Raw genomic sequence first — 27,924 nt, 5'->3', positions numbered from 1 at the left:
CTTTCTAGCAATGAACATTGCCCATATCAGTAATAAAAATAACACGTGGAAATAAACACAGAAATACTATAATTATTCAACATAATCCTAAAATTCAGAAAGTAACTTCTTGACATTGTCAGGAAAAAAGTAACTTCTTGACATTTTCAGGAAAAAAGTCAGAGATGCTAAAAGACTATTATAATTCTTCAATATAACCCTAAAATCAGACTCTACCTGATGGAAAAAGCAATAACTACAATTTGATGAACCCTGAATAATGTGTACTATTCAAAACACAAGTAAAAACAATTGCTGAACTTCAGCAGTGTTAATCAAAACTAAATTGGACTATACTGATACAGAGGTTGAATCTGATATAGGGATTTTGGGTTGCCAGATATGCAGCGCTTTGTCATAAAATGAGCAAGTAGCTACCAATGACTGTATTGTTCTCTGATGTGCACTATCCACATTGGATGGCAAATTGGAATTTTCGCCAATCACGCACTCATTCGTAGGAATACTTTGATCATTACATTGCCCAGAAGTTACAGATGAACACTTTGTATTTCCAAACTTGGAATCTCCACCATGCTGCAGGTGCTCTTCCTGGCCCAATCCATTCATACCGCATCTTATGTCTGTTGCACATACACCACTTGTGTCTATCTTGGATAAATCACCTTTGAACCAATCAGCACCATATGCTAGTGAGTCATGTCCCTTGTACTGTTCAACAATTTTCATACCATCATTTGTAAGCCTGACAACTGCAAACCCATTGTGCATACATGCAGCCAAAACCAAGTTTCCAATTGAAGGATGGAATTTAAGCTTCCAAACTCCACCACCTAAACCAATTGATTCCTGCATTACAGGTCTTTCCATCAGTCTGAGATCCCATAACCTCAAACATTCATCATAGCTCCCAGTGATGATAGAATTTTCCAATTGCTGACTCTTCTGAATGCTACAGACTCCCATCCGATGGCTCTTTTTGTTTCTGAATACTGGATGATCGGTGCTTTCTCGCAAGTCCCAACCACAGAAGTTACAATCATCAGCACCACTGTACAACACATCTGGCCGGTAAGAGTCATAAGAAACAGACCAAACCTCAAACCCATGAGCTTGCCAAGTATGATCTGTTTGCATCTGTGCTTCTCCCAGTCTGACAACTGAGACCAAACCCTCTGAAAGGCCTACTACAATATTTGAAGACAAACCAAAACTTGACTGATCCCAGTCCACTGTAAGGCACATGGAAGAGCGGCTAATGTTCTCCCTCAAAAGTTCCTTTACCATGACTACTTCATCTTCCTGCACTGTAACAGTGTAAAATATCAATTATGCACTACAAAAGAAAAGAAATGTCAGTAAAAACAATTTTGATCTCAAGGAACATAGTCTGTATGGTTAACTGATCCTTAAGATTTGACACTTCTATTGCATTCTAAGTAGTTTATCTCAAAAGATGTAATACTTCTAGATTACAAATGAGAATTTTCATATTCATTATTTTAAGCAAATAAGTTCAGCTTCCAATTTTGCAACAGAAAACCTGCGAATACTAATATTAGAGAGGCTTTTAAAGTTTTTGTAACCTAAACTTATCTGGTCAAGCTATAAATCAATATTCATTCAATTAAACCTTGCAACCAATAGAAATTGGGACAATTCAAATGACATGTTGACTATCTAAAGTACAACATGGGACCCATAAAGAAAATTACTTTCACACTTTAACGTATTTCTAGAATGAGGCCTCCATAAGAACATGCTCATCTTCTGCCAGTTCTACATTATCAAAAGTAATATAACTTCCCTTGAGCCCATTAATGGTATAATTTATCAAGACCAATTTCAGTGGAACATTGCAGTTAGGCATGCAAAAATAGAAATTACAGTGAGTGTGAAACTTAGGAACACTTAATTAATTGAGGCGTTTGTCATAATAAATGGTATTAAGTACACAAACTCCTGGATGACCACCGAAGTGAGAGAAACAAATACACTATAATGAGTACATCAACTTTAAATGAGGAGCCTCTTATTCTAGTATGAGGTTCTCGTGTGATTAAAAGAGTTTGAACTTTGAAGTAACCATTCTCCTAATACTCACAACCACTAGTCAAAGAGTTCATAATCATAGTGATATACGTATCAAACTGACATCATTCACAAAATTGATAGCATCACAAGAAGACTTCACTTTACTATTACATGACTCCCTAGTGCATCCTTAATCCCATGCGTTCTGTTCCAAGGATGGCAAGATGGGAATAAAATCCCCACTATCATCATTGCCATGCCCAAGCCCCAAAACGGTACACCCCATTATCCCCAAAAACCTTAGTTGTCAATTCGTGACACAAATCCGATTCGGGCACGTGAATCGGATCCGTGGATTCGGGAATTTTTCTTTCCCCAATTATGATTCATGGAGGATTCGTGCATATATATATATATATATACACTAAAAAATAAGAGAAATATACATAATTCTAAAACTAAATCATTTTATAGTATGAATCTATGATTCTAGTATGCATCTATGAATCTAGTATATTTGATCAATGACATTGATAATTAATCTATTTTCACGATTATAAAGAAAATCAACACATTCACATTGAATTACTAAAAGTGAAAGTTTGTAACATTCAAAATATAGATCATTAAACTTAAAGTTTGTAACATGATTTACTCATAAAAGAGTCAAGAGTCAAGACTAAAGTTTTTGATTTAATCATCAAATGGATTTTCAAGAAAATCTGCATCAGAGGGGTACTGATGAGCTGTAAGTGTTGCATCTATATCAGTAGAGGAACCCAAACCACTAGTAGTAGAGGGGATTGTTAACTCATAATCCTCCTCATCATCATCCACATCGATCAAAGTGGATCTAGCAAGATCCCAAATGGTCATATCTAAATCAGGAGTCTCGAGTGCTACATCCCAAAGCTGTTCGGGCCCCTTCTTGTACTTAGGATCCTTCTGTGACAACAAGCGCAAATTGTTGTGAATGAACACAAGGTCTTCTGATTTTTTTGGAGCCAACCGGTTGCATTTGACTGAGTGGATAAAGGAGTAAGTACTCCAATTCCACTCAGCTGCAGAAGAGCTGGCAACCTAAAGAGAAATTAAAAATTATTAATACAACAATCAAGATAAATAAATTAAATAATAAATTCAAGGAATTGAGAATGATAACCTTAAGCTTAATTTTACAAACTTACTTGGGATAGGACCTTTATGGCAAGAGGTTGGAGGTATGTGAAGGCTTGCCCATGAAGGTACCACCATTTGATGGCACCCATCTTGCTTTGGTCTGCTATGGCAACAGGGTGAAAATCTTCACCTGAGTCGAAAGCAGCAAATTCACTCCTCACAATTGCCCCAATCTCTGGATCTTGGAATATCTTAGCTAGTGCCCTCTTATACCTATCTGCAACCTCTGCATCTCTAAATGGTGGCACTCTACCTGGAAGGCGAAGTACATTTGCACTACAGTACTTGGGGATAACAAAAGACAATTGAACACTATCAAATATCAATAGCACAAACATTTGATAAGAACTATAGTACCTCGGGGATAGAGCATATGCAAGGAGGTGCAAAGGTGTGGTCATCTTGTTCCATCGATGAACAATTTTTTCCACCTTCTTGTAAAGGGTGTCCTCAGGATCATTCTCCCTCCTCTGTATGACCCAGGATATGAAATATGAATAATAATTATAATTAGTGAATATGTCAATTTAAACTTTAGAATCTAGATATCTCTCAAATAAAAAATTGTTGTAAAAGAGCATAAAACTTACCATTTTAATTTTTTCCAGCATACTATCCATGGAATCATAAATATCCCCAAGGCATGGCTCATCACTATCTACGAAGCGAAGCATTGCCATTATTGGATCGATGATTTCCAACACATAACTCACAAGACTCCACCAATCCTCATCTAGTATCATTCTTCTCACATTTAAGGCCCTTGTTGTATTGGAATTCTTCCAAACGCCCCATTGGGGGCTAATGACCATATGCTTCAATGCTTCTTTTACCTTCACAAGTCGTCTCAAGACGATTGTGTGAGAGGCAAAGCAGGTTTCAGCAACCTAAGAACATGTTAAACTCAAGTTAGTAATACATTTAAAAATTAAAACATGTTAATGTAAACAACAACAAAAATTAATAATTGTGGAATCCAATAATATTCAATTATATATTAAATATAAAAATTTACCTTCAATAACTCCAAGTCCGAGAAACTCCGAAAAATTGCTTGTGACATGTGGTGATTTGTCACAAACATTTGAATCTCTTCAGCTTCCTCATATATCCTTTTCACCCAATCTATTTCGGTGCCAATTGCTTTCATCACTAAATTGAGAGAGTGGACGGTGCATGGTGTCCAAAAGATATAATCATATCTAGACTCTACAATTATCCCTGCAGCCCTGCAAACTTTTGCATTGTCCATGACCACTTGGACAACATTATCAGGATCCACTGACTCTATGACATCAATGAGAATGCGTGAAATAAATTCTGCATCTTTCACTTGCCCTTCACAATCAACTGCCTTCAAGAACATTGCCCCCTTAGCACATACAGCAATAACATTGATCAATGGACGGTTTCTACAATCTTTCCACCCATCCAAAATAATAGACACACCCGATTGAACCCAAAAATCTCTTATTGGTTGAAGTTGAGCCTCTACATTTTTCCTCTCATCATGTAATATGGTAGTGCGCAACTTCTCATAACTAGGTGGTTTGTAACCATGGGGTGCATCATTTATTGCTTCCACCATCTCCCTAAAATAAGGTGATCTAGCAAAATTAAATGAAACACCATTTGCAATTAAACAACGTCCAATTTTGTGATCAGCAATGTCTCTCTTTTCATTTTAGAATGCCCTATCTAGTGGGCCTCTCTTGCGGGTGAGTGGAGAAGGGTCTTCATCTTCATCATTTGTAGTTGGCATAGGCAAAAAAGGATGTGTTCTTGTGTTTGATTGATTGGATGATAGTGTTGGTGTATTTGTTTTTTTGGAAGCACCACATTTTGCTTTTGCAATTGCTCTATCAACATCATCTTGCTCTTTTGCTAACGCTGGTATTTGTGCAGCTAGTAATCCCTTCTTATCACTACTCTGACACATGTGAATTCCTTCCCCCGCAAGGCCCAAAAAATGTAGTTCCAATCGGGAATAGGAGCTTCTATGTTGTATGTTGCAATAATTACATTTCCATATGTATGCCCCACCCCCAGGACATTGTGCGACTCTTGTTGTGTGTCTCCATAAAGGAGACCCCTTATCAATTTTGAAGCTTGGTGATGCAGCCCCACCCCCACCCACTAAGCCTTGACTACTCATTGTTCTATTCTTGCAATCTAGAAAAAAAAATGAAAGAAAACCATGCTTCACACTTACACAAAAATTTGAAAATTTGGAAAACTAAAAATAAATCAATAATCTATGAAAGAACTCAAGAATATGGTTGAAATGCATACCTTAAACACTTCTTGCAAGGTATTTGAAGCTCCACAACCGATCTCCTTCGAATCCAAGCACTTTACTTCAAACTAGCAAGTATGAGAGAGCAAAATGAGAGAGCAAAATAGAGAGTAAATGAACTTGCATTGTGATTTAGAGGGTCGTTTTTAGGTTTTAGGGACTTTAGGAAAAAAAAAACATTAAAAAATGAAGTTGGGCCCACTTTTTTGCTTCTTTATTTGGACCTTGCCGCAGATCCGTGCATGGATCCTCGAGGATCCGGGCAGGATCCGTAATCCTGCCTATGGATCCGTAAGGATCCACAGGGCCTCACGGATCCATATGCGGATCCGGATCCGAATCTGGATCCGTGGGTATATGGACAAATCCGGTAACTCAGCCAAAAACATTCAAGAAACATCTGAGCACCCCTTGACCATCTCAAGGATATAGGTGCTCCTATAATCTAAGGGGTAAAATACATTTTAAAAGATAAAAGATAAAGATTGTGTAACTAACCCTATTAATAAACCCTAAGGCATTCCCAATTTACATCATCATTTCCAAAGAAAAAGAGAAAGGGGAAAAAGAAAAAGAACACTGCCACCAGCAACTATTTGAAACATGTTTCCAAATCCAGTGCATCATCCATCCTCCTATTTTCTACTCCACACTTCATTCATAAAGTTGTTTAACTTCTCTCTTTTTTTTTTTGTAATTTGAAATGGTGTTAATATTAGACAATGCTATCTCCACCTAATGGAGTAATTGACAATAACGCAAAGCGAGATTTGTTCTCCTTTAAATTGTCTAAAACAGATTGTCACAAAATGAATTCCAATGGTGTAATTAGAGAACACTTCGGGCTTGTTGGTTCCCAAAATCACAGATTGGAAATCCAAGAGCTTTGCCAATTCTCTAATAGGATTACTCAATCAGTTTTGGCCAACGAACAGGAATAACCTCCTGATTTAATTCCCTTGCACTTAAGGCTTTGCTAAACCTAGGCAGGTAAACCTTTCTTAAACCCTTATGACTTGGTTCATAGCTTTTTTATAGCAAATTTAAATCTTTTTAGTTCTCAAGTTGGCAAAATCCTTAAACTTGATCAAACCAAAGTTATATGAACGCTTTGATATGTTTACTTGCGAAATGAATATTATTTAAATGATAGCAATAGCGTTTATGGCATGGATATGGCAGAATATTGAACACCTCAGACATCTACCCACTTTTATAAAATAAACTGCAGACCAGTCCCTTATCCAGCCTTACGCAAATAGAGTCAAATTTTCTCCAAACTCCTATATACAACCCTAAGAGACAGTGCTTATACTATCCACTAATTTATAGACTGAAGCTACAATTGGCAACACAACCCTTAGTCTAATAGAATTTAATTTCCTTGGGAAAACCAATTAGACAAAATTCATATAGACAACATTTCATATGCAAATTTTGATAATCGAAGACTTGTATTGAAATCAATTTCTTCACCGTTGGCAATTAATTTTAAAATTAATAATCACAAGGGATAAATTTGAAAAATACATTGAACTTCGATTTTCAAGATAAATAAGGAAAAAAGGGCTCTTGCATTAATTTCAAAATTCGCATTTCAATTCCAATATCCAGTCTACCGAAAAACTACATAAACCTCTACACTTTTTCTATTTAATCTGCTCTACTTCTATTTTCACTGCTTGCTTGTTTTTTTCTCAAAATGGTTCACTTCTTATTTATATTTGAATATATAAGTGAACAAGACTTTTCAAGTGAAGAGTCATTCCTTTTCAAAAATTAAGTCGCACCCTTTTATTAATTTAATTAAATTATACTTTAATAATTTCCAATCGTTCATGTTTAATCTTAACTTAAATGTGGCCGGCAGTTATATGATTTTGTGTCGTATATTCTCAAGGGAAATAATTCAAACGCTTGCAACCATATAATAGCGAAATCTGGAAATATTTCAAATTTGCATGAAATGGCCAACACGAAGCTTTTTACTTCAGCACATAACATAGTCATTCTCAGATTATTCGATATTTGCTGGGCTTCTTTGAATCATATTCGTCTTTCTCCTGGTGTATATACCTTACACTGGACATCAGCGGCAATGTATGCTATGCATCCTTGATTTTTATTTTTTATATCTTTACATGTCGTTGAATGCAGAGGAATCCTTAGAGTAGTCGCTGTACATATGTTTCCTGTTCTATTCACATACCAAACACCACAATTTTGCAATCGAACAAAGATTTATGCCAAATGATTTTCTGTACTGGCTTATGAAGATGCCCATCGGGTTCCATATCATTGCTGAAGTGTCTTAAACCACTTTCAATGCCTCCTTTGTACGCTGGTGGTCCATCCTTGCTATAACGATATCTTGGTATGGCTATTCATACGCTGGCTCCATATATATGTCTGCAGATATCGTGAAGAATCTTCGGTGACAAAAATGTTTAGTGCTAATATATTCCTGATAGAATCCCACGCTTCTGTTTCTAATTCCCAATTCATACATCGCTGTGTCATTTACTTATGGAGTTGTGTGTATGCTGAAAACTGCTCGTATACTCAATACAATATATTGATATCTCCAGTAATGCATATCGCTTTTATGCCCTGTGTTTTATTCTATTAATTAATGATAAGAGTCATTCTCTCTGATTGCCGCTGTTACTCATGCAGGTTTTTGTTGAGCCTTTCTTATGGTCTTTGGCTGAACGATGGTCTTCCGTTGAATGAAAAAACTGTTTCCATTTATCGTCGCTAAACATGTTAAGATTCATTGCTTCCTTCTGTGATTGGTATTTGCATTGCCATGTAAATTTGTGGTTGACTGTAGAGATGATATATTCATTGTGTTTAATCACTTCCTCTGTGACATATTTGTTCTTGAATGTTTTATAATTGAAGCCCGTCACATTATCTTACTTGGCTCATATGTTGCATTCTCATTCGATGGAAAATAAAAACATACTATGTACCATTCTAGAACAAAACAACTCCAGCACAGTTGTTGTCTCCTTACATTTATCAGTTGACCCAACCCGACAGCTACTTGTATATCATCACCATGAACTGCTAAATGCTGAACTGTTGTATATTAGTTGTATATAAACATTGAATATTGAACATGTCTTGATCAGAAAATATATTGCTGCTTCATACTAAAGTATTTAGTCAAAGTAACTATTCCCTCATATATATATATATATATATATATATATATATATATATATATATATATCACTCATATATTTCAAGTGTCTTCAATGTCTTAATCAAGTCCTTTGCTTGTGTCTTTAACTTGCTCTTTGGTATTACTTATTGACATCAATGACAATTTTACGTTTATAATAATGTTTCTCAAATGGAGGAGGGCTAATGAGAGAAAGTGTAGTGTTTTATTCATTTTCTAGCTTACTTGTGAAAGAGGTTTCTTTCTTATTAAGTTTACAAATCTAAAAATCAAGAAAAAGCTTTGGCTGTTCTAGAAGGGATCAAAATAGTTGTTCTGTTTAAGTTTATAAATTTGAAAGTCAAAGGTATTAGATAAATATAGCTTCTTCATTATTATAGTAGCTACGATGCTTAAATTTGTTAGCATTATAGAGGTGTACATTTATTGGTTTTGATTATGCCATTATTAGCACATTGTTGTACATAGAGATTTATTTGTCATGCAGTTACTCAAGAAAATGTTTCCTCATTTCTAAGATATTAAATAACTTCTTAAACATAGCTACAAGACACCCGAACTTGGCAACTCCCAAGGTGGATAGTGCAAAATAATTCACAGAGACTTAGAACTCAAGCACCCAGCAAATCTGGTCAGACTCACCAAATCCAAATCCGATTGTTGAGACTTGACAAGTGTGAAAATTACTGAAAAAGTTGTATAAAATTGAAAACGTTCAAATTTAACAACATGAGAGTTGAGAAAGTTTCAAAGGCTTGGAGGAATCTTGGAGGTTAGTTAAAAGAAAAGTAAGCGCGAGATCCTTGCCCAGCCCTTTTTGACACATCCTCATTTCGAGGACATCCTGAAGATGGGGTCATGGATTGGGAACATCCCCTAACCATCTCAGGGAGGGCCAGCCATCCCCCTTTACCCAACACATTCAAAATAACACTCAAATGCTTCAAAAAATATTTTTTATTTCTTTTTGTGGGCCCCCACATTTCAACAACAGTGCATATGTCTTTGATAAATTTCAAACACATATTAAACTACATATGTCAGTTCGGCAACATGAAATGCGGCCTTCCATATGATTTAACTTCTGCATTAAATTTTCTATTTCAAAGATTAACACACTAAAATCGCAGCTCTGATCTTACAGAAAATTGTAGACAACTTCTTGTTAAAGAGGATCCTTGAAAAAGCGACTAGCTCCTAGGAGATATTGTTGATGCCTTTCAAGAATTGTGCCTTAACTAGCCTTAATAGCTGCACCGGACATGAATGAGCATTGGAGCTGATTTCTAATCTTCACAAATTTCTAACAAGATTGTTGAGCATAACTAGTATGATTTTATGTAAGTCCATAAACAGAAAATTGGATATCAACTCTATCGTCGATGAGGAGTGACAATGAGCAAGGCACCTAGAAGTGAAGCTTCCAGATTTGCTAATTTCAATTAAGGTTTGAGTTTTGCTAATATATCTTAATGACATTATTATAATAATGCGACTTTAGTAACTAATTAATAAATAAGAGCTCATGCAATTAATAACCCCATCCACTGCAAGTGACCACCAACTGCCAAATCCTCCTACTGCACTACCAAAGATAGACTTGCTAAAAATAGTAAGTCCGCAACTGAGACCCCCTCCCCTAATCACCTTGTTAGCTCACGAGGGTCGCTATAATGAACTCAACCATCCATAGAAGCTCACCAAAAATGGCGACATTATAATCCTCCCTCCCTGAGATTGCTTGTCCGCAAGCAACCAGGCATCTCACTAAAACCTCCACCAAGACCCCATAGGAAACAAGTGACATCCTTGTCATTGTTGAACCAACTATATGCCAACATCATCAAAACCGACAATATGACCTGAAGCATAGCACCCAATACCTGTGTTGATGGTGTAGGAATCAAGACATTACTAGCAAATAAATCCATAGGAGATCTCAACACACTCTCCTTTACTGCACCTACCCAATCATCCTGCAAACAATCCAAGTTAGGCACAGACCAACTCTACGCCTGATGCAAACCCTGAACATGTGAGTCAAATACAAGACTGTATATACTCATCACAGTATAAACTCTACTGCCACTATGATCGTCGTCGTTGTCATCCTCAGGCTGCTATGATGACTCATCCTCAATCACATTAGTGCAAACCCACATGTCACGATTTGCTGCCCCCTTCGACCTCAATGCACAAGTATGACCTTTAGGGGAAGGCCCTTTGCACCAATAGCAGATTTGTCTCCTCCTTAGATCCTCTCTAGAAGTATCATCAGACTTCCTCACAGATTTTCCCTTGTCCTCAACAACTGGTGGGGACTCCTCATCAATAGGCAGGGGAATAGAAGATTTCAAAGCAACCTTGCTTCAAGAAGATGCCTCTAAATCCCACCCCTTCCTCATCACTACTTGTAAAGATGATGGGTCCAATGACTTCACCCATCTAGTCAATCCCTCCATTAATTGCATCACTCATCTAGGCTCTGAAATATCATAAACCATGACTAAGAGCCTCCAAAACTCACTGATGTAACTCTCTAATCCACTAGACTGCTTCAGCTGAGCCAACTCATGGAAGTACACCTTTGGATCCTTGCTATCAAATCTCTCGATCAGGCGATCCACGAACTCCTAATAGGAAGTGATTTGATCACGCTACAAAGAAACTAATCCATGGTACCACCAATCATGGGCAACTCCATCCAAATATAGCACTCCAAATCTGATAGTGTCCACCTTTGACATAGGATACAAAGCGAAATACGTTCGAGCTTATGTATCCAAGCTTGAGTTGTAACTCTCCCGCTACCATCAAAGTGCTCCACTGTCATCTTACTGGCAACTTGATGTAACTTTGTCTATCAAGGCCTCAGTCTCTCAGGTGTCGGCCTCACCCTGAAATGCTCTTTAATCGACTGTGGTAAAGCATCCCACTCCGAAAATTGTGCCACCATGTCATCAGCAAAAGGAGTGACTCAAACTCAATATTGACCGCATTCACCTTGGATCTCATAAATGTGGGCCTCTACGGTCTATCATGAGTGCCAGTATGTTTGCTAGCTCTATCAACTAACCCGCCTTGATCCTCAATTCGAACTCGATCTGCATTTCTATATCTATCACCATCTCGGGTTCTATCTTTGACTCTAGATCTATGAGAACCAATAGAGACATCTCAAGCTCTCTCCCTACTCCATCCCTGAGGAAGTGCAATGTGTTGCAGAGTGTCAACTCCAGAACTCAACTTCACCTCTCGACTTAATTTCTTTAGTTTGTTATCAATTTTCTTGCTTCCCTATGCATGGCTGGGTATTCCAAATACCTGTGTGAAGTCTAGTGCCCTGAATGAGATTACCAAGTCGCACCCGAGATAGGAAAACAAATTGATTTTGGAGAACAGGTCGTAGGTCTCTACCATCGTGCGCAAAAAACCCTCGTAATCATGAATGCAAAAAACTAGCACCTGTATCCCCACTTTACCTGTGCCTTTCTAATGCTATTCTTCACTGGATGGTCCGCAAGCGTATCCTACCACCATTTCCTACATTCAACTCCATTCAAGCCTTCGAAAGAAATGTTTTGTGGTGTGAGGTGCGCTAGTGCAGCTGCCGCCTGTGTTTCTTGTTTGCCTCTCTTTTTGTTTGTGCTTGTTCTTGTACCTCCTACAACACGAACACCTAAAGGCAATGTCTTCACATTTCGATTCATCTTCATGCTGGTAGCGAAATCCTCCAATCTCTTCTTTGAGGCTCTCTTCCCAGCCGACTCCATAACAGCCTTTTCTTTTGTCCTTTTGAGAGCCAAAAAAAGTTAGGTTTTTCGTACCTCACCAGCTCTATAGAACTCCTTAGACGAATTTACGTTGACCTAGTAATCCGTATGGTTCTACCTTGCGTGAAACTCCTAATCTTGTCGTATGAAGGTCATATTGCTTCTACAATATGGAGATCGTACTGCTTGCTTCTCCAGTGCTTAGTGTTTTTGTATGGTCACACGGTATTCTCCTTATATCGTTTGTGATGCCTACACCTTCATCTTTAGAAGTTCACATAGTATAGTCCTCCTAATTGCATGTGCATCTCATAGCCCGAACGTCCATTGGCAAAGACACATTATCACAACCCTCATTCGTACGGTGGTCTTAAAGCTTATGTTTGTCTATGAATGTCGTACGGTAGTTACTCTCCTTCCGCACTGTAGTTGCTCTCCTTCCGTACGGTGTATGTTGTCAGACATGTCTGTACAGTGGTACGGTGGTGCTTCCAGGACAGGTGCCTGATCCTAGTTGTCTGTGTGGTGGTGTTGTGTATGCGTTGTGGGTGGTGGTTGTACGATTCCTTCCTGAATCGTTCTTAGGGGTTGTACGGCGTTCAACATCCACCTGCCCCCCTCCATCGTACAGTGGTTTTTCCTCTCGGTCTATTTCCTCGATTGGTCATACAATGCCTACCTTGACAGGTCGTACAATGTCTACCTTAGTATATTATTTCCGAAAGGTTGTACATCGTACAGTGTCCACATTCCCTTATCGTACAACTTGGATTTATATTTCTTTCATAAGGTCATACAGTAGTCTTTATTTACGTCGCCCTTACTTTGTGCTCTTGCATTCCTCCATTATGGTGTCTTCCTGCTATATAGACTATATGATATATATTCCATGACTTTAGTACTCGACCCGTTCATTTTCATATACTACTTTGTTTTATTTTTATTTGGTACATATTTATTATAATTATCTACATTTTATTATTATTATTTATTTGTTATTATTATTAATTATTCATATTTGATCTAAATCATTCGTCCGGGTATCCTCATTTCCCCGAGCTTTATTCCTCTCATGGTAAATTTTTAACTTTCAACCATTTACCGAGTCAATCACTTGCTTTCCATCCATTGTCCACAATTTGATTGCTCATTATCGCTCACTTCATGAATCTTGTAGGGTCCAACCCACTTTACTTTGAATTTTCCATATTTGATTTCGTTATACATTTTAATACTAACTGACTTGGTTGGAACCTGTTTAGTTTCAAGTGTTTGTCATGCCAAACCTTGTGCCTACACTATGAAACCTTGGGGGCCCATTGAGCTTGTAATCTTCGCTCATCTAGCTTATTCAGGTTATACAACCTTTCCCTAAGACTTTCCATGTCTCCTAATTTGTTTTCAATCGTTATTCACAAACTCAGTACCATGAACTCTGTCGGTACTATGCCCGACTGACCATATATTAACTGAAACGGAGTGTGTCCCATTATAACTTTGTAAGAGGTATAGTGTGCCCATAACACCAATGGTAACTTTTCTCCCAATCTTCATCTTCAGTTGCACAAGGCTTGTAAATTACTGCAACCAAGAGTTTATTTGTCAATTTCGCCTGTCCGTTTTCTCTCGAATAGTATGGGCTTGACAAGGAATGGTAGATTCTGAATTTCATGGTGAGTAGTCAAATGATATGGTTGACAAAATGTCCTCCACGATCACTTGTGAGTTGTATCGGGATTCCATACCTTGTAATGATCTTCTTGTAGATAAATCTCATTATGCTTAGTATAGAGTTGTCTGGTACAGCCCATGCCTCTACCCACTTTGTAAGGTACTCGGTCACTACAACAATGTATCTGCATCTCCTGGCTTTGCTCACCTTCAGTGGCCCGACAAAGTCCAGCCCCCACCATTCAAATAGTTCATGTGCATGTGAGGGATTCAAAGGCATAAAATCCCTATTTAGTGGCTTTTTCGGCTCTTTGGCATGTATCACATGCAATGACCCACTCCCTGGCATTGTTGTGCATGATTGGCCACCACAAACCTGCAAGAAGTATCTTGCGCGCAATTGTGTCTGGCCGTATATGTCCACCTGTGGGCCCTTCGTGTGCTTCTTTCAATATTTTCAGTATTTCTTCCTCCAGAACATATCGTCATAGAATCTGGTCCGGTCCCATCTTATATAGCAACCCATTGATCAATTGCAATGTTTGACTTCTCAGTACGTGTTTCCTCCTCTCGTTTGGTGGCATTTTTCTAGGGAATTGCCTGTTGAAAGATACTCCCCAATACTCGCGTATCAAGATGGTAGTATGGTGATCTGAAATAGTTGTGCATCTAGAAAGCCATCATTAACTCCCTTCGGAGGTTCTCCCGAGTTGATCTTGGATAGATTATCTACGCTCACGTTGCTGTTCCCGGGTTGTACCACAATTTGAAATGTGAATTCCTACAAGAGTAGTAACCATCTACTTATCCGTCCTTGAATGGTCAGTTTATTCATCAGATATAGCAAGGCTTGATGCTCTACGTAGAACACAAATGGAGTCGCCAGTAAGTAGTGTCTGAACTTCTGTACACCATTCCAAGAGCCTCTTGCTCCGTCATACAAAATTTTTTTTTTCTTTTCAAAATAGTCTACTTGCGAAGTACACCGGATGGTCCAATCTGTGATTGCCTAATTGTGCCAGCGTTGCTCTGATTGCATAGTTTAATGCATCGACATGTACATGGAACTCCTTGTCCCAGTTTGGATAAGCCATAATCAATGTTGTGGCTAGTCGTGTTTTCAATCCCTGAAAGGCTTCATCCTGTTATGTTTCCCATTTGTAGGGTTCTCCTTTGCAAGTTAGCTTGTCGAGAGGGTAAGATATTTTGGCAATTTTTTTAATAAACCTCTGATAGTGCCCTATGTGTCCTAGGAATGATTTTACTTCGGTCACATCTATTGAAGGTGCTATCTCCAGAATCACTCAAACCTTATTCGGATCTGTCTTCAATCTTGCCTTGCACACGATGTGTCCCAACAATTTTCCTTGAGGTACCATAAATCTACACTTCTTAAGGTTTAGTGTTAGTTGTGCCTGTCTGCATCTTTCCATGCATTCCTTGAGTGCAGTCAGGTGCTTGTCCTCTACATTGAAAACTGACCAATCATCCAACAAGGCTTTGAAGTTTCCTACTGATATCTTGTCGAAGATGTGCAAGATGATTCTTTGAAACATTGTCGGGGCGTTACACAAACCAAATGGCATCCTATTATAGACATACAATTCTACCACAAAGGTTGTTTTGAGCTTATCTTCCTCTGCGATGGATATCTGGTTGTAACCAGAAAATCCATCCATGAATGAGTATATTTCATGCCCCACAACTTCCTCCAAAATACTGTCAGTAAATGGTATTGGGAATGGATCCTTAATTGTTACTGCGTTCAGACAACGAAAGTTTGCACATATCCTTATTAGAGTGGTATCTTTTTTTAGTGATATCACAATTGGAGATACCCACTCACTTATCTGTACTCGAAAAATAATGCTTACATCAAGCATCCCGTTAATCTCGTCTGTGACTCGTGCGGCATAGTTTTTGTTCATGTGGTATGGTCACTTCCATACAGTACTACTCCTTGTATTAGTGGGATGCGGGCAACACACAATTCTAGCAGTACCCCCTTCAAGTCTTTGTATGTCCACGCGAAAACATCCTTATACTCCATGAAAATCTTAAATGTTGCTACTTTCAAAACTAGATTCCAGTCATCTCGCATAAATGTTTTTTGGATTAGCCTCATCCCCTAAGTTCATCGTTTTTAGTGTAGGTTCTTTGTATTTAATAAGCTTCTCATCACTGAATGTATGTGTAGGTGTTTCATCTATCTATGCCTCCCCTTCTTTGACTTCTTTGTATTTCGTTGAAAATTCATTCTTTTCCTCTCCTTTACTTCCTTCTTCAACCTCTAACATGTAACAGCTGGGAAAGAGTTCATAGTCCTCCATTTGCCAATGGAGTAGGCCATTCATGGAGTCCAAGTCGTTACTGTCGGATCCTCCTTCTAGTTTCAAGATTCCTTCTTCGTTAGGTTTCATTCTTTTCTTTCCTTCATCGTCTCTTTCTTCATCTTCGAAATTTGATGACGCTGCATCTTCTCCCACCATTTGGGTGTGTAGATCAATTATAAACCTACGACCTCCTCTTTCCATGGACAGAGTGTTCTTTTTCCAATCATGTTTCACCTTTGCCTGTACCAGCCAGCCCGTTCCAAGGATGGCATCGTACCCTTTTCCTTTCATCGAGATTACCACGAAGTTGAGTAAGAAAGGTTGTGTCTCGATCGTTACGGTTTGCGCCATTAGAGTTCCAAGGGGTTTGATTCTGTGTTGATCGGCGGTAAGCAGTTAGAATGTAGGCAGCTATAGGGTAGGTTGTACCAATTTCTTCCACGTTTCCTCAAGTAATACATTTATGCCCGACTCTCCACGATGATGTTTGTGAAGATAGTTCTGAGAATACCCATCTCAACTACTGCAAGGTGTCTCCTTGTATTCAATGTGAGTAGCATTGGGTCTACCGTGGTCGTTCTGCTTCCACCTTGTGTGTTGTTCCTTGGCTCTTCCACCACCTTCAGGGATGGTGTCATGTTTAAGATTGCAATTTGTAACTAAGGCATTGCAAGAAGATCATTCAGTTTCATAGGAACCTCAACTTGCATTACCTGTCATATGATGTTTTGTTCTGCCTAGTTCCTTCTTGAAGTGTTGACAATGTCCTTTATTTGTGTTTTTCCAACCTCAATCTCTTTCTCTATTTTTATTTTTGCCTGCTACATCCTTTTCTTTTCCTCTTCCAGATCTGGGTATGTTGCCTTCTTCACTTGTGCGCAAGTAAATGCTAATGTTTCTTTGTCACATCCTTCTATAGTCAACAGGCTCACCCCAGGTTTAGGGCATTTTGAGTCATCGTGGTCTCTAGGACCACACCATCTGCACAACAGTTGTGGTGTTCCCTTTTGTTACATCCCAATTTTTGACCTAGCTTGAAATATAGCCTTTGAGGTTCACATGATGTTAGCTGGCAGTTTAATTTGATATAATTTGGCAAAATGGTAAGATAGTCGTTATGATTTCAAGTGAAGATGACATATTAGTTAATCATTAATCGCGAATTCATGGAATTGAGATGAAGGTTAATCGTTATTTATGATTAAATAATTTATAATTTATTTACAAAGAAATTCCTTGCAAGGAGCATGTTGAAGGGGTGGAAGCATTGTCAAAAAAGAATTAGGCAGGGTATCACCATCATTGGGCAAACAGGTAGAGGACCTAGCGATTTGAAACAAGATACATCTGTGAAACTACATGAGTTATTTAAATAAATAATTTAATTAAAATAATTGGGGTAAAATATAAAACATATCTCAACGGATTTTAATTTATCTTTCATCATATTATTTTAATAAACGTGCATATAATATTAAATGATTTGGCACCATTAAAATTAAATAATTTAATAAAGTGATGTTTATAGATACATGTAAGATTTTAATAGTATTTGAATTATAATAACTTAAGAATTATTATAATTTTCGAATTACAACTTTCCAACTTATTCCTTTTCAATTTAATACTCTTTGCTCTTAAATGATAACACTTGGCATAGCTAATCGATTAATAGTTTTGGCAATTCGAATTGTTTTACAATCTTTCTCCAACCTTTTTATTTTATCTTTCAATTTGAATTTTTGATCTATTCGAATGGTTACCTTGAGAATTCGAATAGCTTCTTTATAACTGAAGGTAATCGTAGAGTCAGTCTTAATCTTTATTTTGGTCCATCGGCATTCTTTCAAGCACTCTCCATCGGCTTCCCTAATTCCATAGCAACCGAGTTCCCTTTTAGCTATCGTTGTAGAGACTGAACCTTGTTCCGATAATATTTTCCCATGATTCAAATCAATACCATCTACCGCTATTTTCAGAGCAAGATAGGCGGGTTTATACAAGCGTGGACTTTTCTCAAAAATTGGTGACAAAGAGTCACATAAGTCATGTAAACAATATACTTTCCTTTTGATATTATGAATGCCAAGTATAATCCTTAAGCCGGCAGTTCAAAGTTTCCACTTAGTATTAGTATGAGAAAGTAAGACCCAAACTGTATATAGTCTACCGTTTTTCATTTTCAGAGTTTGTTGTTGACAATGATAATGCTTGAAGCCTTTCGTTCTCTTTTTAAAGTTTGTTGTGATTCTTGAGAAGTCTGCCGACTGTAAACATAAAGAAGTCGTTTTCCCTTTTTCAAGTTTGACATTCTCCTTGTATGATATAGCTTATACAATTTTCCGTATTTCTTGTGATCAGCCGACCTCTTATCCTTTTGTAATCGAATATGTGAGATGATTTAATAGAAACTATCTGATTTCTTTTGCATAAATGGAATCAATCCTAATATATTTATATAAATATTTAATTGAAAGAAGATATTAGAATCAGAATACCAAGAATTTCACTAGGCTAAGATGCTAGTATGTGGTGAAGAAGGTGTAAAGCATCTTTGTGATATTTAATCTGGAAGCACCAAGGAATCACCGGCTTGATGGCCTGAATATGGTGAGAAGGTGTAGAGGGTTTGCAAGAACGAGAGTTCAGTTATGGTTAAATTAAGTAATTAAGCTTTCGAATTTGAAATCTTTTAAGAACATATTTTATATAAATCATAGAATGGGAAATGACAGTTGTATGTAATCTTCTTGAAATAATTGATAAAGTCATCTACTCTGAGAAATTTCGAATACCTAGGACTCACCTGGCTATGTGGCCAAGAAAAAGGGTGACAAGGTGAAAAAGAGGAATCTGTAACAATTGAATATGTATCGGTTATGACATTTCGATATTTATCATTTAATCAATTAATAGCTCATGCACATTCCTGTTATTGTGATCTCCTGTTGCCAAGTCGTATGGTGAGTTTATTACTAGGAAGCCCAGCATATGGCAAGATGACCCCTGTCTATTCCGGGTGGGGAGGGTCTTTCTCGTCAGAGATTGTGTGGGGATATGTTGTGGTCCGAGGTTGGGTGGTTAAGCCCCTGACAATGTTTCACCTCTCTCAAGATGTCGGACATACTTTAGATAGAGATAAGCTATGCATTCAATTGTTTATCGGAAACAGGTATTATCATTTTTATTTATGAGGAGGTAAGATTAAATTGAGTTAAATTATTGTTACCGTTATTTACACCTAGATGCAAGATATAGAATCGTGGATTATTTTTCATTTATATGGATATCAAATATAAGTATATTCTAACCTTGAGTTACTGTCACAGTTAAGCAATCGGAAGGAAAGGAATCTGAAACCCTATTTAAAATCGTTGTCATAGAAGCCCTAATTTGATTCCGTCATCGCGGAATCCCTAATTTGATCCGTGGTAGCAGAAGCCCTAAGTGATAAAGTGGTATCAAAAGCCCTAAATGAACCAATGGTAAATGATGCCCTAATTGATACAGTGGTATGTGATGCCCTAATTTTAAATTTAGTGGTATTAAATTGTAATTATCATTTGATTTTGAGATAATGGTTTTTAGATGATAGTCATCATGTGATATTGTTAAATTGGTATTGCGGACTAACCCGAGTAACTGCAAAAGCATCCCTAGTTTTGATTTCGAACTCAGTTTCCGAGGTATGTGGTTTTTAATTTCTGTAGTAATTTAATTTGATGGAACTTCAAGTATTTAGTTAATAAATTTTGTTTAACTGATTTTAACGGTAAATCTTATTCACATGAACATGAATGACATAATTGTCTTCCCATGAAACGAAGTAATAGCTGTATTCCTTGAGTACGATATTTGTTATTTTAGACCCGGGAAATCCGGATGTTACACCTTTGTAGTACAGTCTCTAACAAAGTGACCCCAAAGGTTGCACACACGACATTGCATCATTGGTCGTTTGGTTGGATCGTACTGTATCCAACTATGGCCCCCGTTATTGTTGTTGCCACCTCGTCCACGTCGATTGTTGTTTCGATACCCTCCTGAGGTTGCTGCGTCATTGTATTTGTTCCTGCTCCCGAGGTGGACACTTCTTGTGTTAGTAGCACTTGCTGGTGTCCCTTTGTTTTCATATTGAACAGGTATTCCTTGGTGGAATGTCCCGCAATCTGGCAGATATTGCAAAATTAGTTCTTAGGGCAAGAGCCCTTTGTGTGGCCCTCTTCCTTGCAATCAAATGGAGGAGATACTAAGGTCGCACTCAACTGATGTAAATCCTATTGCTAAGTTGTATATCATCTATATCAGAAACACTCGGAAATGTCGAAATGAAAAACAAAAGAAAATGAATAAAACAATTGAAACCAAAAGCACACTAAACTTTACAAGCACTGACCTTTATCTTTAGAGACAATCTCTGGATGTTCTAAACTATACATTGTTAAGTTGCCATCAGAATCAGCTTGTAGGAGATTGGGTTGTGTCTTTCCTTTTCCCGGTCTCCACTTGATATCAAAAACTCCAGAAGTTTTGATCCGTTGAACAAGCTTGAGTTGCATTTTGTCCTGAATTGAAAACAGAGATATGCTTCCAACTCTATGCTGAGCGGCTTCTTCTAACGTGTACGTGGCTGCTGCTAGAATGTGTTGAAATGGATAATCAGGACAAAATTCAGCAGCATCAGCATTACCATCAAGTTGAATCTGCACAACATCCATTCTGTAAAACAACAAGAAATACTCAATTAGCATTCATACATGTGGTGCTAATAATAATTAAAAAATGGAATAGTAAACTGCAAGGTGTGGGTCCAGAATTTGAAGTGTATGAATTAATTTAAATATTCACCCTGCACATGATGTAAAAGAAAGGCATTTATCACAATTTAAAATAACAACTGTCTAGTTGTCGCTTTTTTGCTACAAAGGTGAAATGCACAGAAACTGCCCCTGGTTCCTTTCCCAGAGATAAGATTCCTCATAAAATCAATCTAAGAAACTTGTTTGCAACCAAAATGGCAATATTACTCATTAACATAGCAGGTTAGCCCCTGTGCAGATTTCAGTGAATGATATGCTTGACTGAGCCAGAATAGTTGCACATTGCTTTATCACTAAGCATTGTTTCCAGTAACTTAAGAAAGGATGTATGCTCTATAAATGAAACATGAAGGAACTAGTTACCACACTCTGGAAATACTCTATAAATGAAACATGAAGATTAAAAACAAAGGGAAATAAAGATTCATCAGCTTCAAAAAATGTATAATGACAAGTTTGAAACCAGATAAGATGAATGTTTTCCAAATTTAGGCAGTAACCTTGATTTGACTGTTTGAAGGCTCCTATGAGGTCTGCAAGCTTTAGGAATCTCTAAAAAATAAACCTAGTACTTGCTTTTATATTGATCTTTGGCACTTTGCATATCACTCTCCACTGTAGGAATTTCATAAGGATGTCTATCTCAGGCATGTCCTATGGGGCATAGTGTCGTGGTCAAGTCACTTCATTGGTGTCACAACAACCAAGGTTCAAACCCTGCTGTTGTGCTTGCAAGCCTTGTGTCTTCGCTGCTCTAATGCACTCGTGGATTTGAACCAGCGATGTGACCCTCCACAGCCTCTAGGCGGCTGCACCTTACTGATCCAAAAACAATTAAGCTTCAGGGCATGTTGGATAGTGTTATGAAGATGCTCAACCATTCACAACTAAGTAATAACAGGCATCTTATTATTTGTATCATGTTAGTAACATATTGCAACTCTTACCCTTAGAGTCCCAAGTTGCGAATTTGAGAAATTTTCCATATCTTTTCACATACAGCACACTTACTGAGCTTGATGATTTACCAATGAAGCAAATTCCTGGTGGAATCATGCAAATCAAGATTCAAACAAATGAAAGACAACCTTCAGGATATCAGTATTAAACTTATCCAATAACTTCCATAAACTACATAATTTATTTGCCATGTGATGTCACAATCAATGTTTTAGGTATTAAAAATCCATTCTATCAGTCTATTCCAAAGTTGTGGAGCCTGCAATATCTTAGTTTCTTACACTGTCTAGGACCCGACTGATGGGCTCTCAAATTGTCTTTTAATTGCTACTTTTTGCCTCTTTATTTCCTAAGATCTGCTGAGCTTTTATACATTTCCATGAAACTTTCCTAAGTTAATGTTAATATGAAGCTCTAAACATAATCATTAATATTTTGATGAAATATTTACATATGTACATGGTTATTTTCCAAGATGTGATGGAATAGTATGATTTGTCATCATGAACAGGTGTTTTTGTAGAAAGACTAACTTATACTGCAGCAAGGAAAGAGGAAATGAGATAATCATTGATAAGTAGCATGGGAAACCCTACAGCTGAGGATCTACAGCAATAGCTAGAGAATGAATCCCAGCTGAGAGAAGGTGTGGAACTGCAACAACGTGCATCAGGTAACTACTGTAAGCTAGTCACAACTAAGAGAGATTGAGTAGCTATGTTAAACTTCCACTATCAACAAATAACTACTGAATCAAGGACTCTAATATTGAATTTAATGTCAATGATTTTCTATTGCATGATTCCACTACCTGTCCACACATTCCCCATGATCAGAACAGATCTTCAATGCTGGCAAAGTTATGGTGGGACATTATTTATCAATCTTTAAGTTGTGATCTAAAAAAATGACTCTCCCTACTTGACAGGATGGGCAAAATCAAAGTGATGAATCCAACTTAGTTGTTAGTACTTTTGTATCTAGTTGTTGATTAAATTAGTAATTCATGTAGCAATTGCTTGTCAGCATTCACTATAGAACTTTCAGTATTCATGATAGAAATTCAGCTGAATTCATCATTTACTCATAGCTGCAATCTAAAAGATTAGTAGTAACAGTGTTCTTTAAGTATTCTAAAATGATTTTTTAACTTGTTTTTGAATCTAATGATTTTCTTCAATTCATGAAGTATCTTAGTGATCCCAGAAACCTTTTAGTGTACATATAGCGTAGACCTCATCTCAAGTGTACGACCCTGGTCAATCTAATGTAACTTGCATTAATGATGGTTGCTTGATATAGGATGATCCCTCATTGCTCCATATAATTAGTTGCTATAGGAAGTCATCCACTGACCTCTCTGAGTGCAAACTAAAACTATCAAGTAAGCATATGTGTAGATTCAGCTTCCTTGTCAATTCTGCTTGGCTCAAATCATTATTTTACAACTAAATATCAAAGTGGCTTAGATTAAAAAAAAATAGAATAGTTCCACTACATGCTTGTCTCCAACACCCTGTTTAAGTACACACTACAGATCAAATACCTACGTCCCACTAAAAATAACTCAATTTCCTCACCTAGAGTATGTCATGCCATATCTCTCTTCATTTGGAAAGCTCCTCTCTGGAATAAAATTTGAACCCTGGAAATTATTCAATATTGTTGTTTCTCTTACTTGAAGAGAACTTATGATATGGAATAGAACATATTAACTTATCTGGTGGTAACTTATAATGCTCAACTGGTTCGCCTTATATAGACACTTGAAAAAGCCATAAATTAGTTAAGTAATTCACATAAGTCCCTTGCAAAAAGGTGCATACAAATAGAGAAAATGGGATTAATAAAGACATTTTCCAACAACAAAATGTGGTTTAGAAACTACCCCTTGATTCAAGAGCAAATTTCTGAAGAAACTTGGTTTAAGGTAGAAATGATATATGTCATAATGTCAACTCAAGAACACAAAACAGGATATGATGAAAAGAAAAATAAGTCATTAAAATTTTAAGCAAGAAGTTTAGAACATTCTATAGATGTTTATCAAATTCACATCAGTAATTTATTAAACATACAGTGGGTCTATGACAAAGCATGCTTGAAAAGGACGATTTATCTGGAGTTGAAATTATTATTTGCGTTCCCCTCTTCTCCAAAAGAATTGCAGCTCAAGAACAAAAAATTACTTTAGTGTATCCTTGAATAAGGTATATTTGGGTAGGATATTGAAATTTACTTCAAAAAAGTAATAATAGAGTTTCAAATGCAAAATACATTAAAATAGTTATTACTAATAGTGGGTCAAGGATTAGAAGCACCTTTCTGTTCAGGTGGTTTGACCAATAAATTGATGTGAAAAATTAATGCAGTCTAATTAAGGAGATTGAATATAAGATTTTTGTAGTTGCAATTGTATGGAATGTTCTCATAGTCACCAACGAATGCAGATACTACTCAACTAGCCTTTGTTCCCATTCTCCTTTGTGAATGTTATCTACAACTCTATTTCAAATGTTTGCTTGCAAGATTGGGTTTTAAAAGCATAATTGAAATACAACTACTATAAAAAACTAATTTGTGATTGTGTTAGACTTTAATTGTCTCCAAAAAAATAATCTGATTGATATGTAACTCAACTAATTTGTGATTGTGTTAGACTTTAATTGTCTCCAAAAAAATAATCTGATTGATATGTAACTCTTCCAATGGAGATTCGAGACACATTATCTCTTGACCAGTTTATGAACCAGAAAAAGAAGAGAGGTGGTGGGAGGCAAGAGAATGGAGACTTGAATATTCAGAGGGATTTTTAGCAAGCCTTGGGAAAGGTAACGCTTTCTCATTTTGATGGAAGTGACAACAGTACTGCTTGTGCATGGGTCCAATAGTTGAAAAACTATTTATGTTTGAGGCCAATGCCAGAACAATAAGTGATTAAATTTGCATCTTACACCTGGATGGAGCAGCTTATGAATGGTGGTACAAAGGGTTAACAACCCAAGACCACAGTCTCATTACCAGTCATGATAACTTTACCAAGAAACTCATTGAAAGATTTGACAGGGAACCAAAACTACAATTAAACGAGTTGGCAAAACTGGGTAGCATGGGACAGTTAATGCCTAGATTGCTGAATTTTAAAGGCTTTTTATGATGGTGCCAAATATTTCGGAAAGAAGACTTGTTGTATTGTTCATTTAAGGGCTACCCAATCCTCTCGGGGGTAGATGAAAGCTTTTGACCTACCAACTACAAGATACAATCAAGAAAGCAAAGAACATGAAGTTTGTTGTTCCTGGGAGTAAATATCAACCCAGGACCTTTCAACAAAAAAAATGAGAAGTAATTTCACAAGGAGAAAAAACATTCCAAAAGTTCCCCTTCAAATAAGGATGGAAACCTCCAAAATGAGCTGAGGAAAATTTTGAACTTTACATGCAGGGACCTATGGGTCCCCGGGTAGAGGTTTATTAAGCAGAAAATTCAAAACAGCGAGCTGATTTGGAGGAAAATGAAGAGAAAGAAGGACCAGGAGAACCTGAAGAAGAAAGGGAAAACGAAAGCACTTTTGCCCAACTTTCGAGTTATCTAAGTGTTGTTTGGGTAGCGAATGGTTGCTCTCATTGATACAAGCGCTGCTCATTTGTTTATTTGATGAAGAAGTTGAAGCACTCAGAAGCCTAAAGTTAGAAGATGTGAAGCTTTCAATGTAACCAAACCAGTTTTTATCTCTAATCCTCGCAATGATTTTGTCAAACAGTTACTTGCATATAAGGATAGTTTATTGCAGATTCTTGAATTCAACTTTAAGCAGGCTTAGAGGGCAAACAACACTTGCATTAATCAAATATACCTCGGTCCAATCTGCATTGCGACGGATGCAAAAATTATACAATCAAACGTTGATCTCAGAAAATTACAAACGCATTGCTAACCTGCTGTAAATCTGTAATATTTCTCTTTTAATGCATAGACTGAACTCTTGAAGAATTTACAAAATTCAGGAGCATTGATCAGCTGCTATATTTCATAACCATGAATCGGCAATGATAACAGTGTGCTCAGAATTGCAGAAACCAAACGGCTTGATAACAACGGCTAAATCACTCTCATACTCCAAACAATGCTTTAGTAGCACTCAGAAATTCTTATTAGCATTAGATGGTAGAGATGAACTACAATATTGGTCAGCAACTTTGTGAATGAACAGAAGTATATATCGTTAAGCTCTCTTTCCCCAATAGCCCTGGTATAGGGAATCACAACCACCGAGAATGAAACCCAAATCTGAAAAAGATAAGAACGACAATCAGAAATGAGTTCACCCCTATACTGCAACTACCAGCCATTCCACGTCCTTTCTCAAAGTTCATAACCACCTCCAAGAACACGGAATGCACCCATGCATCTTTATCATTTTCCTATGCCCGCAAGGATGAACGGCTCCAAGACAGAACTCGACAGAAATCGTGTAATAGCTTAAACATACGCCTAAGAGAAGGGAGAGTCCTCCACGCTAAGATATAACAATCATTGTTTGAATGCAACGTTTATTTGCATACCCCAATTAAATCGGCCGCCGCTGTCTTCCCTACACAAATTGTACAGTTGACCAGCATTTCAACATTTAATTTCATGATCTCCTAGTTAGTTTTTTATAGTCCAAAACAACAAAAAAAAATTATAAAAAAAATCACTTCCTAAATCTCGAAAACCTGTCCCAATTAAATCCTTGCTCAAACTTTTCAGGTCACCACGACTCGATAACAGTAAGTCTCAATTTTATTGTTACTGTGACCAGCAAGAAACCCACGATGACGTAAGAGGGAGAAGTGCTCAAGTTTTGTGGCTAAAATATGACGACGGCTAAAGGGTAAACTATTTTGTTTGCCCTGCCGCCTATGCCTTGGCCGTCAACTGTCCTTCGTTGATGGTACAGTCAGACAGCTACTATGCAAAATTGCTGTCAGCTACACTGACAAAGATATTAATATTATACTTAATTTTTTTTAATCAAATTTTTTATACTTTTTTTTTTAACCAAATCTTTTATTTTATTTTTTTATAAGTGAACGACGGAAGCCTAGGTTATTTATTATTATTATTAAGATTAATTATTATTATGTGGAAATCACGAGGTGATTCTAACCTTAGACCTTTCTGATAAGAGGCTCACAATTTATCGATGGATGCATTGTAGGCTCTTGCCTTTAACCAAATCCTTTGTTATATTTTAAATGTTTAGTTTAATATGTAAAAGTTATTATATTTAATATGTTTAGTTTTAATATTAATAAATTAGATATATTGTGAGCCTCTTATCAGAGAGGTCTAGGGTTAGAATCAACTCGTGATTACCACATAATAATAATTAATCTTAATAATAATAATAAATAACCTAGGCTTCGGTCGTTCACCTATAAAAAAATAAAATAAAAGATTTGGTTAAAAAAAACTAAGTATAATATTAATATCCTTTGTCATTGTAGTTGGTAGCAATTTTGCACGGTAGCTGCCTGACTATACTGTCAACGAAGGACAGTTGACGGCCTAGGCATAGGGGGCAGGGCAAACAAAATAGTTTACCCTTTAGCCATTGCCCTAAAATATGAATCACATAGCAGAATGTCATCGGCTCCAAGCCCTCTCGCCCATCCGTATGCAC

The 27,924-nt window shown here is 37.1% G+C and overlaps 2 protein-coding genes across 5 annotated transcripts; both read right to left on the bottom strand.

The window, feature by feature from the left end:
- Nucleotides 1–48: 48 nt before the first annotated feature.
- LOC149569444 (uncharacterized) lies at nt 49–27,221 on the bottom strand. Of its 3 annotated transcripts, XM_089822145.1 has the most exons (4): nt 26,975–27,221; nt 26,113–26,850; nt 20,873–21,195; nt 49–1,307 (listed from the first exon to the last, which is right to left on the bottom strand). In XM_089822145.1, the coding sequence occupies exons 2-4, from the start codon at nt 26,127–26,129 to the stop codon at nt 331–333; spliced, it is 1,317 nt and encodes a 438-aa protein (XP_089678271.1). In that variant the 5' UTR covers nt 26,130–26,850; nt 26,975–27,221; the 3' UTR covers nt 49–330. The 3 variants fall into 3 exon arrangements, with proteins under 3 accessions (XP_089678271.1, XP_089678270.1, XP_089678272.1); XM_089822144.1 differs by lacking the exon at nt 26,975–27,221 and having other exon boundaries at nt 26,113–26,968; XM_089822146.1 differs by lacking the exon at nt 26,975–27,221 and having other exon boundaries at nt 26,195–26,968.
- On the bottom strand, nt 2,630–3,684 carry LOC149569445 (uncharacterized). Of its 2 annotated transcripts, XM_089822148.1 has the most exons (3): nt 3,571–3,684; nt 3,222–3,466; nt 2,630–3,114 (listed from the first exon to the last, which is right to left on the bottom strand). In XM_089822148.1, exons 1-3 carry the CDS (start codon nt 3,584–3,586, stop codon nt 2,728–2,730), a joined length of 648 nt encoding a protein of 215 aa, XP_089678274.1. In that variant the 5' UTR covers nt 3,587–3,684; the 3' UTR covers nt 2,630–2,727. The 2 variants fall into 2 exon arrangements, with proteins under 2 accessions (XP_089678274.1, XP_089678273.1); XM_089822147.1 differs by having other exon boundaries at nt 3,222–3,614.
- Nucleotides 27,222–27,924: the final 703 nt, after the last annotated feature.

The sequence above is a fragment of the Cupressus sempervirens genome, chromosome 3 (genome assembly GCF_028749045.1).
Source record: "Cupressus sempervirens isolate cs-2001-9-10 chromosome 3, ASM2874904v1, whole genome shotgun sequence".
In the NCBI taxonomy this organism is placed as follows: Eukaryota; Viridiplantae; Streptophyta; class Pinopsida; order Cupressales; family Cupressaceae; genus Cupressus; species Cupressus sempervirens.
This window is presented reverse-complemented; position numbering and strand designations above follow the sequence as displayed.